This window comes from Prinia subflava, chromosome 1 (genome assembly GCF_021018805.1).
Source record: "Prinia subflava isolate CZ2003 ecotype Zambia chromosome 1, Cam_Psub_1.2, whole genome shotgun sequence".
In the NCBI taxonomy this organism is placed as follows: Eukaryota; Metazoa; Chordata; class Aves; order Passeriformes; family Cisticolidae; genus Prinia; species Prinia subflava.
Genome location: NC_086247.1, coordinates 140,457,299 through 140,472,821, shown reverse-complemented (window position 1 = coordinate 140,472,821; position 15,523 = coordinate 140,457,299). Strand labels below are relative to the sequence as shown.

The following is a 15,523-nucleotide window of genomic DNA, read 5'->3' as shown; positions in this document are numbered from 1 at the left end:
TTTACCTTCTGCTTTGGTTGTGGACAGAGCCATTGCTCTGTTTCCTCGTGAAACAAGGAAATCTCCTGTATCTTGGTTGAAAGCTTGTTTCACCCAGCCACAAGTTTGTGCCATCTGTGTAGCTGATGACAGCATGGAACAGATGCACCTATTGCTAAACAGGGTGATTATTTGGAATGTAGGAGATTGACCGTAATATGAAAAATGTAGTAATTTATCATTATTATATTTCTGTTTCTAAGCATAATTATCTTCATACTGTTACAGTGCATTGAAATTAACAGTTAATTATGCTATGTAAAACATCTGCCAATTAATTTTTCCTCATACTCTTTGAAGCTTGATAGTGTTTCAGTAATATTTTGTTTTTACAATTGTCATTCACTGTTTATTTTCTGAATTCTGAACCAGCAAGTTAACTTTCATGTAAGCATAATGCTAGAAAAATAATAATTATCATATGGGTAGGTATTTTCTAAGGAGTGTTATCTATTGATAAGAGATTCAGAATCAGAATTAGAATTCAGGATTTCATTTCATGACTGTTGCACTCAGCAGCATGGAAAAGCTTCAGTTTTCTGTTCTCATTTGTTTTTCTGTCAAATTGCTGTAAGTGAGCAGAATATTATGAATTTAAGTGAGTGCAGGATTCATAACAGTGACATAACAGGAGTGGTTGGTGTGTTGGAATGGTATATAAATGATTAGCAGCACTGATAGAAATTGCAAATAGGATTGCTTTTTATATTCTTCTGAACTCAATTATTTGATATTCCAGTTATTATCTAAACTTTGTTTTGATCACTGTGTTTTTTCAGATCCAATTGCTGTTTTTGCTGTATTCTTCTGTGTGTGATTCTGAGTAAATTAGGTAGCTACCCTGTTTATGCAAGAATTCATTGCCTATAGGGGAGGGATGATATTGGTCAGAGGCATTTTGTAACAACTACTAGTTACTTTTTACACTTTTTGTTTGTAAGTTTTCATCTTGTGAGTGTGAGAGGCAAATACCAGCAAATGCCTAGAAATACATGATTTGTATTGGTTATTGGATGAAAATTCTTGTGGGGAAAAAAGCACAGTCAGTGCTGAGCTTGAGGAGGATGTATTCTGAGTGCATGTGTGTTGTCTTTTGCTCAAAGGCTGTTTATATTCCTTGAAGATACCTAGTCACTAGGGATGTATCCATAGATATTTTTAAAAGCTGTAATAAATTCCCACCACTTCCTGTTTAGCAGCTGTATAGAACTTCAGCTTGGTGATCCAAATGTGTAAACACTGAGCCAAGATGATAGATGGACTAATGTCAGACTGTATCACCAGCAGTGCTGTTATCCATAGGTACAGAACGAATTTATTGAAAGAGGATATGTCTGACTGATGATTGAGCTGATGCTGTTATTTCCTCCATGGTGCTTAGGAATGCTGCAGACATGTTTTTGTACCTTTTTATCTTCTAATGGTGTGAGGCACAAGGATGATTACAATGTTTTAAAAGCATTTTTAGTGCAACTTTGAGTGGTTTCAGCTAATAATTTTAATAAAGTTTTGACATAAGAAACAGATCACTGCCCATATGAAAGAAATAGGTAGTGAATGTGTGATTTCTGCAAGGTACTGTTGTAGTTTCAGTCTTTTACCATAGGAAATACTTTAAATAGCATGATCTGGCACATTTATGACTGGAGATAAGACATTGATGCCTAGTGAATAATTAATACAGCAGTGAAGTGGCTGTGATCATGAATGCTTTTTGACCAATCTGAATTTCCTGGAATGTTCAGTGATAAGCCACATAAACTTCTGCATAAAGCAGTGCTTAGAACTGACCCTCAGGCTCAGTTTTGGCTATTAGTAGCCTGTGATTTACCTGGGATGTGGTGTGGCACATTTAAACTGTCTTTGTGCAGCACCATAGGACAGCTGTGGCTGCTTTCTTTCAGAAAGTTGAAGATACTTGCTGAAAAATTCCCAGTTTCATGGAAGACAACATACATGTCCCTCCACTGTGACAGGGTTGTGCAGAGTCATCCAGAAGCCACACCCATGTGTGCAAAGTTGTTGATTTGGTGCAAACCTTGTTTTACTGCATCATTGCCTATAGACTCTTGATGTCAATTCTCACTTGATATTAAATGCAGGGAAAATAGTGAGATGAAATGGTTTGCTGTGGTTGCCTGAAAGCTGGCAGCAGAAGTGGGAGTGAGACACAGGTCCCTCTGAGGTGCTCCACACAGGCATTACTTCATGGGGAATGTGTTTCTTGCTATGGATTTCTACAAAGGCATTATTTCTCTTTCAACTTGTTTTTCTGTCTGTCTTTTCCAGACACTGCCTCTCTCTTTAGTCTTTCAGGTCTTGTAAATCCGACAGGCCAGTGAGAGATGTGTAAGGATTTTTAGGGAGCTCTGTCATTAGTGTATTGGGCATTGAAGTTTTTCTTGAAGAAGGGATGGGCAGAGAGCTGTAGCTTTATAGGCTTCTTTGCCAGAACAGACACCTGCTGTGTATGTAATCCCTTGGTTTTCACTTCTCTAGGATAAGCAAAGTGTAAAGAAACGGGGTTAGCATTACAATCACATGTTTTTGTTTCAGGACATACAGCAGGAGCACAAAGTTTGAGTAGGAGCAGCAGTTTTGAACAGAGTATGTTGGCCTGAATAAAGTACAGCCATTATGGTACCTGCAACAGACTAGTCCCTGTGAGAAGTTCTGAGATTACAGAATGTAATTTTAATGGTCTGATCAGTTTTTGAAATATAGAATCTCATTTGATTAAGCCAGTTTCTATGACAGCCCAGATCAGAGTGTTTGCATTAGGGAGAGTTATGTAAGTATAGACAAGCAATGGACTTCTTACATAGAGAAGTAACAAACATGTGGATGTGCTTAAACACAGGCTTTTGCAGAGCTTTGATTTCCATTCTAAATGAAAATCACATGCTAGAATTTTTGTGCTTTGGAAAAGCATTTAATTTTTTCCTAAATCATAATCCATCCAAACCTTTAAACTGAAGTTATTTTTGAATGTGGAACATCTTTTTTGATATTAAATTAAATCCTTAAAATGGACATAACAGGAAATGCAGTGGGGCTGTTTTACAGTACTTTCATGAGCTAGCATTTTTGCCTATAAATACTTACCAAAGTTAATCCACATCTAATACACAAGAAACTCTTCCTTGATGGGATTAAGATTAAAGCAGAGCACATTTCCCATAAAATCTCAGAATTCAGATCTAGTTTTTGATATTTAGCAGCTGCTGTTTGATTTGAATGAATGCAATCTTTGCCAGATGTGACATATTAACTTTGCTAATATGAATAATGAGTCTCTGTATACGAGCCAATAAGATTCATTAGTGTTTATCTAACATATGACAGATATTAAAATTCTTAGTCTGGGAAAAGCTAGAAAAAGAAAGCAAGCATAAGAATTCTGGTTGTTTAGTTGGCTTAAGCCCATTTTATAACCATTTTACAGCCAGGTAGGTAGACACTGTACGTCCTCAAAACCTACAGTGCAGCACAATCATTGGATTGGGGGGGGGAAAGGAAAAAGTTTTCAGGAGAAAACTGGGTTGGAGTGTGCATGCCACTGCTGGATCAGTAGGCAGTATTTTCTCTGCTGATTGGGTTGCTCTAGTTACATTTTTCTGGTGTGTGTATATATGTACACATACAAGGTTGTGTTATATGTGCACATGCATGTATGTGTGCATTCAAGAGCTCTGTAAAAGTTTTCATGTACATGTGTTCATTTATATAACTTGGAAGTACAAGTTACCCTTCAAGAGTGGAGGTGCAGAGCTTTATTTTGTGATTGCTCTGTGAAAGGGAACAGGAGCCCATTTTTGTGTACAGAGTCACAGAGTAATGTGCAGACAAGTTTCAGTGGCTGAGTGACTGCTGAGAAGGCAGCAGGTCTAAGCTTGCAAGAGAATGAACTCCGCTGGAGGGACTGCTGCCGGATTTGTAGCAGCAGCGAGTCGCTTAGGAAACCTGTCCTAACTTGACTGAAAATTGCATCCCCTGTTAGGTGGGAGGAAGGTGTTCCTTGCTGTTCAGTTTCTGTTTTCACTCATCCCATGCTGCTTACTCAGCAGCTGAACCCTGCTGAGGTCCTGCAAAGTGAAGAAGTCCCAAGCAATAGTGTGTAAAACATGAACACCCATCCAGTCCTGCTCTGCTCCTCACTGGAGCAGCCTCACCTTGGAAATGGTGTGAAGTTTTGGGCACTGCAGGATAAGAAAGTTCTGAAACTATTAGAGAGTGTCCAAAGGAGAGCAACAGGAATGGTGAAGGGCCTTGAGGGGAAGCTGTGTGAGGAGCAGCTGAGGTCACTTGGTCTGTTCAGCCTGGAGGAGACTGAGGGGAGACCTCACTGTGGTCTTCAACATCCTCCTGAGGGTAGGAGGAGGGCAGGCACTGATCTCTTCTCAGATCTCTGTGGTGACCAGTGACAGGATCCAAGGAATGGCCTTAAGTTGTGTCAGGAGAGGTTTATGTTGAATATTAGGAAAAGGTTCTTCACCCAGAGGGTGGTTGAGCTCTGTAACAGGCTCTCCAGAGCAGTGGTCACAGCACCAAACCTGACAGAGTTCCAGAAGCGTTTGGACAATGCTCTTAGGGACAGGGTGTGACTCTTGGGTGTCCTGTACCTCCTCCTGTAGGACTTCAACTTGACGATCTTTGTGGATCCCTTCCACCTCAACATATTCTGTAATTTTGTGATAAAAGGATAAAGAGGAGATGCTGTTACTAGTATGATGAGAAAACTAATGGCACTCTAACTGCTGAAGGTCTATTTTAATGTTGTTTATAAAATTAAATTAGATTTTATGATCAGATCACAACTTATATAGAAGATAATGTTATGTGGAAGAGAAAAACAATCCCCCCCCCATTTATATTATGGCTTTTTAAAATCTCTGTATATATCAAAACACTGCCGTAAGTCTGCTCTAGTCAGGAAGTTTATCTTGAAATTTACAATATATTTATGTTGTATTTAAAAAGTGAAAAACTTATCTCAAATGTAGTTTAGCATAAATTGATGCTAAATATGATTTTGAAGCCAAAAAAGTCACCTACATATTTTATCACCAATTGAATTTTTATTACAAATTATGTACTTGAGCAGCTTCATTCATCCAACTGAAGTTATTTCAGATGACCTTTTCCTCAGCAGCCTCTGTCTGAACGGAATATTGTTCTGCTGTTAATTGTTTTGGACATAGTGTGTGAAAAATCTTAAGGGAGTTGAATTCTGTTGTTCAGCATTCACAGTACATAATTTTGCTTGCATGTTTACTCCTGGCCTGTCAAAATATATGACGGAATAAGTTTCTCCTACAGATCAACTAATCAGGAAAATAGTGTTGAGGTGTTTGATTGACATAGTGAAGCTGTTAATTTAGAGAGTATCAAGATCAAATGGAAGCTGCTGCAATTAAGAAGTGACTGTGTTCTCAGCTGAAAAATTTGAATGCTGCATTTTAGATTTTTTACACATTTTTATGCTGTCTCATGGACATATTCGGGAGTTTTTGTGATTTGTGATTTTTGTGAATTTTACATTTAAATGCTTGATGTTCAACACAATTTCAGTGCAGATTTTACTCTTTTATAATATCTGTTTTTATATTGATTGGGGAGAGTTTCTGTACATGTAACGTTTCTGAACTCTAAAGGGCTTTGAAGAACAAAGGATTCAGTCATTATGAGATTTTGCTGAGTTTTTTTGTTTTGTTTTTGTCTTTACAACTTTGGTTCAAAATATTATGGTAGCAGGCTAAAAATCTTCCTGCTCATTTCTCTATGAATGGCTCCTTTATGACATACTTAGAAGTTCCTTGTCACTATATGGTCTCATCCCAAGGTTTGTATTATGAAATTATGTTCAGTATATCATACATAGTAAGACCTTCTTTGGTACCATGGTGTGGCACAAATGTTAAATTTGCTACTTTCATATCCATAGCCCTTGAAAGTTAATAGTTCTGGGTTTTTTTTTTTTTTTGAAAGCCACATTTTCCACATTTGTTCTACATTTTGTTTTGAACTCTACATTCAAGCATGTAATATTGACAGGTGTCACAGAGTCTAGAGGGCAAAAGGCTTCTTATGTCCCTGAAATTCCAGACCAGATATGGTGGTAAAGCAAGTGTGCTTAGGTGGGAAAAACCATAGATACCCTATAAAGTCTCTAAAGAAACTTAGCCATAGCCTAGTAATAGTAATTTTCTTCCTTGGGTGGCTTGAACAATTTTCTGATGCCTCAGTACTTCTGATCCAGTGCTGAGGCTGCTGGTTTTCATTTTTTCATGAGCATGATCTGCTCGCTCATGTACAGCTGCTACAGAGTAGCTTGTTCCAGGTTTTGGCCTCACGTTTCACCTGCACACTCAGGTGTCTGTAGCCTTTTATTATTTCCTTATTCAAGATTGCAGGAAACAAGCAAGCATAAACCTCACATTAAAACCAGTGCTGAACTGATGATGCAGCTCTTTGGTCTTGCTGAAGAGAAGTAGGGTCGAGGCCATTCACCAAGTCTTAGGGAATGCTTGGGAGATGCTCACTCCAGCTGACCCTTTGTCATACAAAAATGCACCTGACAGGCTGTGCAAGGTAAATGGTTTTAGTTCTCTGCCCTGGAAGGGAGACTGCTTTGCCTGAAGTTTTGGTAGATTTTTTTGAAGATTAGAAAATACTGGAGGAAGAGGGCAATTGATTCTAAATTTATGTTAACAGTAGTAAAGAAAAATTCAGTAAGCATATCTGCTTTCTTGGATAAGTCACACATCCTACCTCAGCTTTACCTCTCTTTTGGCTCACAAGCTTTATTCCTAGTACTGCTTATTAAGGATATGAAAGTGATCAGTGTTACAGAAAGGATTAGGTAAAATGCATCTGTCTCAGATGGTTTTATTCTGCAGCCACTTGACAAACAGTGGATTCAAATGTATGGTGGAGCTAGTGCTTCTGTGAGCCAAGCAGGGTAATTAGGGTGGTAATTTTCCCATAATTTGGGAAACATCTTTTAGGTAGACTGTTTTACAATAGACACAATACACCTTTCATTCCTCACAGCTAGCATTGATCAAGGTGTTTCGTGTGGCCAAGAGATGTGTTTGAATAGTGAGATTCACAAGCCAGCCTAGCTATGGCACATTGATAGGGGGTGTTAATTTTGTTGTTGTTGTTTTTATGTTTTAAATTGATGAACCATTGTTCTTAGTTATAAACAAAAGGAGTCTAGTGCAAAGGGAAGGGCTGCTGAACACACGAAGGTTCACGCTTTTAACCAAGTGGGAAAAGACAGAGCTCCTGTTTTTCTTCCCTCAGCTGCTGCGGCTCTCTCAGCAGTCTGACTGCCTTCCCATGTGACATTTTTGCACTGCATTTCTAGGTCAATGGTGACACAACTAGCATGCTTGTGCCCAAATTGATCATCTCAGTCTGCTGTACTCCACATGGCTTTCACATCTATCTTTGCCATAGGCTGTGTTTGCATTTCCTCAAGTCTTAAGAAATAGGGACAGCTCAGCAGGCACACATTAACTTCTCATACATCTTTCTCACTCATATGAGTGAGCTTTGCAAATAGATCAGTGATGTGGGAAAAGCTGGTATAAAATCAGTGTCAGAAACAGAGGTGACTTGCTAATTTTATGAAAATTCGCCCAGATTAATTCTTCCAGAGAAGAACTGGTGATGCTGGACGTTAGTATGCACCTTCTGCTGTATGTTCTCTTTCTCCTTCACGTGAGTGAAAAAAATCCAGCACAGTCAGGCTCACAAGCATCTTTTTGCAGAGAATTTAAGGGCATGACTTTTTTCTTTAATCGATAAAGGTATAACCAAAAGTGGTTATAACCACTTTGTTAGATTTGAAGGAAGATCAGAAACAAGTGAACAGCATCTGCTGTAAGGGACAGGGCTGGTGAACAGCCTGTCCCTCCCGTTCCTCCCTTTGGCAGAAGTCTCTTGCCCATGAGCATTACTCCTCAGGGCATGGCCACTTTCATTCCTGGGTGTTGTGCCCATGCTGCTGCCCCATGAGCGTCACTGCTCTGTGGGGACACTGCAAGGCCTCTGGTCCCAGCCTGTTGCCACCCTGGATTTGGCAGGAGGTGAATTGTGAGGCTGATGAGCTGTGCTCGTATGGTTTGTGTGACATGCAAAGGTGTCACTGAGCAGCTCCTTGCTAGCAGCTGTGGCAGGCCTGCAACAGTAGTCTGGGGTGCTTAAAGCTGGGATTTTCCCAGACAGGCTAAAAGTGGGTGTTGAGGACAACAAAGATCCAGAGAGGTGGGTGAGAGGACAATGGTGAAGGGCAGAGCTGTGAAGACAGGAAAATTGGCCCTCAGAGCTGGATTTGATGATAAGCCTGGCAATAGCAGAGATACGTGCTGTTGCAGATGTCAGCTGTGTAGTTTTCTGTTTTTTTCCTAACACAGATAGTTTTAAATAAAATGAGGTGAACAAGTGATTTTTTAAATTTAATTTTCTTGCACTTAGTTTCTCCCAAAGACTGCAAAGCTCCATAGATGATGATGGTATTTTAAAAATTCTGCAGGTTTGCAAGTAGGAAAATATTTCTGATAAAGCTCTCTTCTGGCTAATGAAATAGCAGCTTATGTGTGAGTTAGTATTGATGGCAGATTCAGTAATGACATGTGATTCAATTACTTTACTAGAGAGAGAAGCACTTAGACACAAATTTAAGATATTTCTGAACCTAGGCGTCAGCTGGAGGTGATTGAAAATACACTATTTCTGCACATTTCTTCACATAATTACTGTGGAAAATATTGTGGCATTGTAGTAAAAAGCAGAGAGTGTTTGAATGCTAATAGCTGTAGGGGGAAGAGAATTCCCAGAGAAATGCGATTCTATAAACCCATGCTAATCTCCCCAACAGAAAGCAGAAGAGGAGGAGCTTGTCCTCACACCTGATGGCACCAGGGAATTCCTGACTTTTGAAGTTCCTCTGAATGACTCTGGCTCAGCTGGGCTTGGCGTGAGTGTCAAAGGTAACCGGTCAAAAGAAAACCACGCCGATCTAGGAATCTTCGTCAAGTCCATTATTAACGGGGGAGCAGCATCCAAGGTAAGAGGGAATATCTGTGTACTTTGGTCTTCCTCAGTTTGCCATAATAAGTTATTTTGAAATCGAAGAATGAGCTCTCTAGTGTTCTCCAGTTATACCATCAGAGGTAACATTTAGATTTCTGCTCTCATGTTTTCACATCCCAGGATTTAAACAGCCCCAGCAGATTTGGGAAGGAGCAAACCATCTCTGGTACAGTCTCCATTAGTATGCTGTTGGAGCAAACAGGTTATGATAATAGCTTTCAGTGCAAATGTGTAAATGGAAAAGACATTTCCTATAGTGGCTTCAATGGGAGCTTATGGGTTATTGCTGTGTTCATTTGGCCATAAACCCTTAGGACTAAGTATAGCTGGTTGAATATTTTTCTTTTGATTTTTTTTTTTAATTCTCTCCAGTAGACAAAGCTTCCTTTGTGTGTGTTTCGTGTAACTATCTATAATTTTTACTTTTCCAGGATGGCAGGCTTCGAGTGAATGATCAGCTAATAGCAGTTAATGGAGAATCATTATTGGGCAAAACAAATCAAGATGCTATGGAAACCTTAAGGAGGTCCATGTCCACCGAAGGAAACAAACGAGGAATGATTCAGCTTATTGTGGCGAGGCGAATAAGTAAATGCAATGAGGTAATAAGCCCTTGATATCGGGATTGGCAATTTTCACTTCTGAGGTATTTGTGTTTACAGGAGATGTCGTGTTTCCTCTGAGACTTGAAAAATAATATCTGAGAAGCTAAAGAAAGAGAGAATTACAAAATGATCTGAATTTCAGTGTTAGACATGCTAACGTTATTACTGATCAATAAAGTTTTTCTTTTGAGTATTTTTGTCAATGAAAGCAGGAAACACTGAATAAAACCATATTGATTTTGTAATTGGATCTCACTGTTTATGTGATTTTTGTTCAGCGGAGTTTTTTATAGAGGTCTATTAGATCTTTCATTTATAGACTTTGTGTTAACTGACTTGTTTCTTTGTCACTTCCAGTTTTTAAAATTAAGAGTAGAGCTCTTATATTTCTTTATTATATTTTAGCTAAACAAAAATTTTATTTTGTAAAGATTATGCAAAACTTAATACAAAAAAATCAGCTGTTTTGGGTTTTAACTGTGTTGTGTCTTGGCCTTAACTGCGGGGGAGGTTGAACTACTGAATTCAGGGTGAAGTGGTGATTCTTCTGATGATTTGTGACTTTTGTCTTCTGTAGTCCAATGTTAGTGTGTTGATGTTTTGAAATACATTCATGATTTCTAATAGCTTATCTTCTATTTAGTGTAAGTATACATCCAGACATTCCTGTGTACTAGGAATGTCTGGATGTATACTGAGAAGGACTGTAGATGCTGTGGAGGACTGAATTAGACTTCAGAAGAAATTGGAGAGAGGACTGAGTTAAATAGGATACAGCTGAATGGCGTGTCAGAAAAGCATGTCTTCTTTAGAAATCTAAAAGTCAATTCTTTCTTTCTTTCTTGCTAATATAGTAAAGTCTTATCAGGAATGTTATTTCTTGATCATCCTGCTTCAAAAATGATGTGCACTTATTGGTTTAGTCTTGCTGTTCCTGCCTAGGGGAAAAAAATGGTTTACTTTTTAATGCATAAATCTGATCTTCAGAAAAAATCAGTCCACAGTGTATTATAAAATAATTTCTGAAAAAGACACTAAACTTTTTAAAAGTGTTAAGCTCCTCTTGATTAGCTGCTTATACAAAGTTTTAGTACACATACATTTTTATATATGCACACTGCTAGAAAGCCAGCTTGAATGTACAGCATTTCTTGCATAGTATTGAAGGAATTATGACCTTTCTGTATGTGGTGATGTCCTTACCTAGCCCTAATTCAGACTGTCTTTTGGAGACTGTTCCTTATTTTTACCCAATTTCAGATGCTACTACATGTTGCTACATAAAAAGGATGAAATATTTTAGACTATTTCTGTGTTTAATTTGATCCCTTTTCTCCTAGTGAAAGTCTTCACGATTGAATTCAGACAGTGTCTGTAAACATGAAGAAAGTAATCCAGCAGTGATGAAACAAAGACATTTCTCCTTGAATCCAACGCAGTTTTTACTCATTCAAGAACAGCTGGGTCCCCTATAACTGCTTGACATTTAGTATGATTTATTTTGCAGAAATCACATGCCAAAAGCAGCGCAGCTGACTGAAGTAGATGTGCTCCAAGATAAAAGAACTGATTGTGGGAACAGATTTAGATACACTGAAATGTACCTGCACAAGGACAGGATAGGCCCTTTTTTCCTGGGCCTCCTTTACAGTTTTTGTGCATTTTCCCAACTCCTTAAGAAGCTGGCAAGATGAGCTATAATGATTAGGAAAGCATTGATATGTCACTATTGCTGTAGTAATCATCTTTGCAAAATAACTTTTGTAAGTAATTTTTCTGAGGAATTATTGCTTTTATCACACTCATCCAAAGGAAATACAATGTCAATACTGTTTGCATATTTTAAAATGATGAAAGGACAACTTGCAGGGACATAAAGCTGTTTACCTGCTGAGCTGGCAGTATGCAGGAAGCCAGACTTTTCTGGAAGTCTTGCAATGCCCAGACTTCAATGAAATGATAAGCAAAGAGAGGGTTTTTTCTTGGTATTTTGCAATCAAACTCTATTTCCTCCTTCAAGAATGTGACCGATTTAAACTTCAGTTATTATTGAGTTGATGTAATGCTGATGAGCTGTGATAAGGTTATTTTTGTATCTTGTATTAATACCATATATGAGTGTGGTATTCAGTCAGCTCAGTCCCTCAGTAGTGGCTCTGTGGCCTGAGGACTGCCTGGAGACAGCATCACCTCAGTGGCTGGCCATGTCTTGCAGCCTTGGCCATATTATGCTTAATTCAGCGACAGAGATTGCTTAGACATGCTGGTATACAAATCATCCCCTTGGAAGATTCCAGAAACAGCCACCAGGAAAGATTTTTACCATTAGAACATGAAAAGAAATGACATTTGATTGGCAGCAAATTTGGGAGCTTGCAGATTAGAAGCAAAAGCATGAAAAGGGCAGACCCTTTATCTTAATGACTCCCACCTTTTATCACCATAGAAGCACAGAATCATTTAGATTGAGGATGATTGACTCCAACCATTAACCCAGCACTGCCAAGTCCACCCCTAAACCGTGTCACCAAGTACATGTTTTAAAGACCTGCGGGGAGGGTGACTCAGCCACTTCCCTGGGCATCCTGTTCCAAAGCTTGACTATACTTTTCATCTAATATTTTACTTAATATCCAGTGTAAATCTTCCCTGGCACAACTAGAGACTGTTTCCTCTTGTCCTATCACTTGTTACCTGGGATATGAGTCCAATCTCCCTCCAGCTGTCGAAATTCTCCTTTTAGGCAGTTGTAGAGAGAAAAAAGGTCTCTCCTCAGCCTTCTCTTTAATTCAGCCTAAACGCCCCCATCTCCTCAGAAGTGGGGGTTTACTGGTTTCATTAAATATAAAAAGAAATGTTCAACTTTTGAGAAAGTATATCCTGGTGTTTTCTGTGCTCTTCTCCCTCTTTTTGTTCTCCAAAGGAGTTACCATAAAAAACCAAAAGATAAAAATATCCTGTTCAACTGATTTCTTTTCCTTTGTTGATTCAGCACTGTATGTGCCCACTTCGTAGACGAAAACATAGCTTTATTTCTTGTTAGTTTGAACTACAGTTAAGAGGAACTGGCTTGGTTATATTCCCTTTTGTGTGTCACCAAGAACAGTGTTCACTCTGCTCAGTGCCAGTGCATGGTCAGTCCTGCAAGGTCAGGTCTGGGGAGGTTCCCTGCCACACCATGGGGCACCCACAAGTGTCTCAAAAGGGAAACCCATACGAGAGGTGATAATGCCAGTACAAAAATAATTGTGCTAAACATCTGGATGATAAAAGCAGTTACTGTCTGGATGATAAAAAAAATCCCACAACAACAGCAAATAGAACAAAAAAAACCCCAAGTCTTTTTTTTCCCCTGCCTTCAAGTCCAGTAATTGTTTTGCATTTGCAAAGTCAAACTGACTTCCTTTGAGCTAGACTGCACATTCTGCTTCTTTCTTCAGTAAAACTGAGTTGGAATTTTTAAGGCAGTTAGTGTTCTTTTGGTTTTAATGTCAATTTTCATAATCTGCTCTAGGAATTGCTTAGAAGGGAGAATTAATTTTGTAGCACAGTTCTGCAGATTGTTGTTTTTGCATGTTTCAATTTAAACTAGGATTTTAGTGTACTTTTTGTGCTTTGTTTGCTGTCTAGAAGTGAGTGACAGCTCAGCCTCTGTTGTCCTGGGTTGAGAGAGGCAGGAACAGTTGCTTCTGATCTGCTGCAGAGGCACTGTCTTTGTCAGAGTGCTTGCTTTGGCTTCTTGAACATGAAACTGTTTCAAAACTTGGTGAAGTGACCTCAGATACTCCTTTCCCATGTCATCATTATTCTCAAACAGCTTCAGAAGTTCTCATGTTGTAAACTAAGCCTTCAGAGCAATTATAGTAACAATATAAATGTACATAAACACCATAAGAGTATTATCTTGACTTCAGAGAGGGAGGGAAGAGATAATTTATATCATCAGCCCTTCCATAACTAGTGTCAAAAGAGACCACAAACTTCCCAGAAGGTAAAAAGAGATTTTGTGCTGCTGTGGTTTTGCTGAAGATTTGCCTGTCGCAAGAATTTTCATTGACTCACCAGGAGATAGTGTGTAATCCATCCAGGTTTTCAAGTGAATTGTCTTGTAGTAAATATTGATATAAGCATGGAGTGTTAGTTATGAATGAACTCCAAGCTAAAGCTGTGCATCTGAGTTTTTCTCTTGTTTGCATTATGTCTATACAGAGTACAGCAAAGTAGAATTCTGCAAGCTGCACTGCTACAAACCTTGCAAAACTGTTTAATATCTCAGCCACTTCAGACAAAACTACACACTGAATATTGGATGGATGTTGTTAGATTAGTGTAGCAAAAACATTTAATTTGGGATTTGTCTATATCTGAGGTACCCTTGCTCCCCATTTCAAAAAAGTTAAACATTCTGTTCTGTTCTGTGTTGTCAGCTTCCAGTCTTGTGTGTTAACTCATCAACTTTCCTACACAAGCACAGGGAGACTCTTTAAGACACGTTTCCAAAGCTGTGAAAACAGTGGGAAAAATGGAGAGAATAACAATAATATTGACTTGATATTCATTTATGGCCCATTTTTAACACCTCATTTTTCAGATGAGGCAGCCATCAGCATTTTAGATCTTTAACTCGGGGTTGAAATGTTTTAAATTGCTCAGATTTAAGGAGAAATAGAGGAGCTCCTTGTGCCATGTTGTGTTAATTAGTGATGCTGTTATGATTAGCCTGTATGGGCAAACAGCTGGCTGCTGCATCGCCAGAATGTGCTCAGAACTCAGGCACGACTGCCAGGCACATCCCTGCAGCTGGTGGCTCCATGTGCTGATTCAAGAAAATAAAGGTAATTGCTACTTTTGGAATCTTGTGCTTTTCAGTCCTGCAACCTGGACAGCTTAGAGACACAGATTGCTCGTCTGCACTCTGTTCATGTCACAGGCAAGCAGCACTTGTCTGCCATTAAGTGAGAGAGCATCACCGTTTTCCTCAAAATGAGAAATTTCAGGGGATTTTCTTGTCTACACCTCCTTTTTTCTTTTTTTGACAGAATGAATATTTTGCCAAACCTACTTGAAATGAAGGTTTGCAAATGCTTTGCAGATCCCCAAATTTCTTCATGCATGTCTGTTCATTTTTTTCTCCATTTGATCAAACTGTGGAACAGAGTCCTGATTCCAGACCATATAAGGACCTCATCATTCAGGAAATAAATTGACTGATAGATCAGTGAGAGACTTTGCAAATGAGTGGTTTCATTACAAAAGAAACAGGCAAGCGTCTTTTCCAGTATGTGTGCAAGTATAAAATATTCAGCATCATTTTCCCCTGCATGCATTACCTAGTTACCTACATTGAAATTTATGTGACAGGTTTGTTTTTTTCTTTCTCACTAGATTAGTCTTGTGATGACCTTTTGGAATTTAACTGTCAGAAAGTCTTTAGCATCTTCTCCAAAGACAGTGATTTCCCTGTTCATTCCCATCTCCAACTCATTGATAAAGCTGTTCATCAACTTAAGCTATTCCCAGCTCTGATTCCTAGGGGAATCTACAACTCTCCTTCATTCTGAAGATCATTCTTTGTGTCCAATTCTTTAGCCAGTTTTCAACCCAGAAAATGAAAATTTAGTCCAGTCCTATGAAAACTTTGTTTATTTAATGCCTTTGATATTGATGCCTTGCAGACTAGTAGTATTTTAAAAGTATCTATGTTGGAAAAGGAAGCTGTAGTATTTTGGACATCTTAACCACAGTACACAGATAAGAAGGAAAAAAGAAGCCTGGAG

At 38.8% G+C, this 15,523-nt stretch overlaps 1 protein-coding gene across 18 annotated transcripts in view; it reads left to right on the top strand.

Annotated features, from left to right (window-relative positions):
* Positions 1-15,523, top strand: part of PARD3 (par-3 family cell polarity regulator) — a 452,827-nt gene that overhangs the window by 267,321 nt on the left and 169,983 nt on the right. For all 18 annotated transcript variants that reach the window (XM_063415024.1, XM_063415043.1, XM_063415034.1 and 15 more), the window contains 2 exons: positions 8,927-9,115; positions 9,573-9,743. In XM_063415024.1, coding sequence (XP_063271094.1) covers positions 8,927-9,115; positions 9,573-9,743 — 360 coding nt within the window. The remainder of the gene's footprint in view (positions 1-8,926; positions 9,116-9,572; positions 9,744-15,523) is intronic.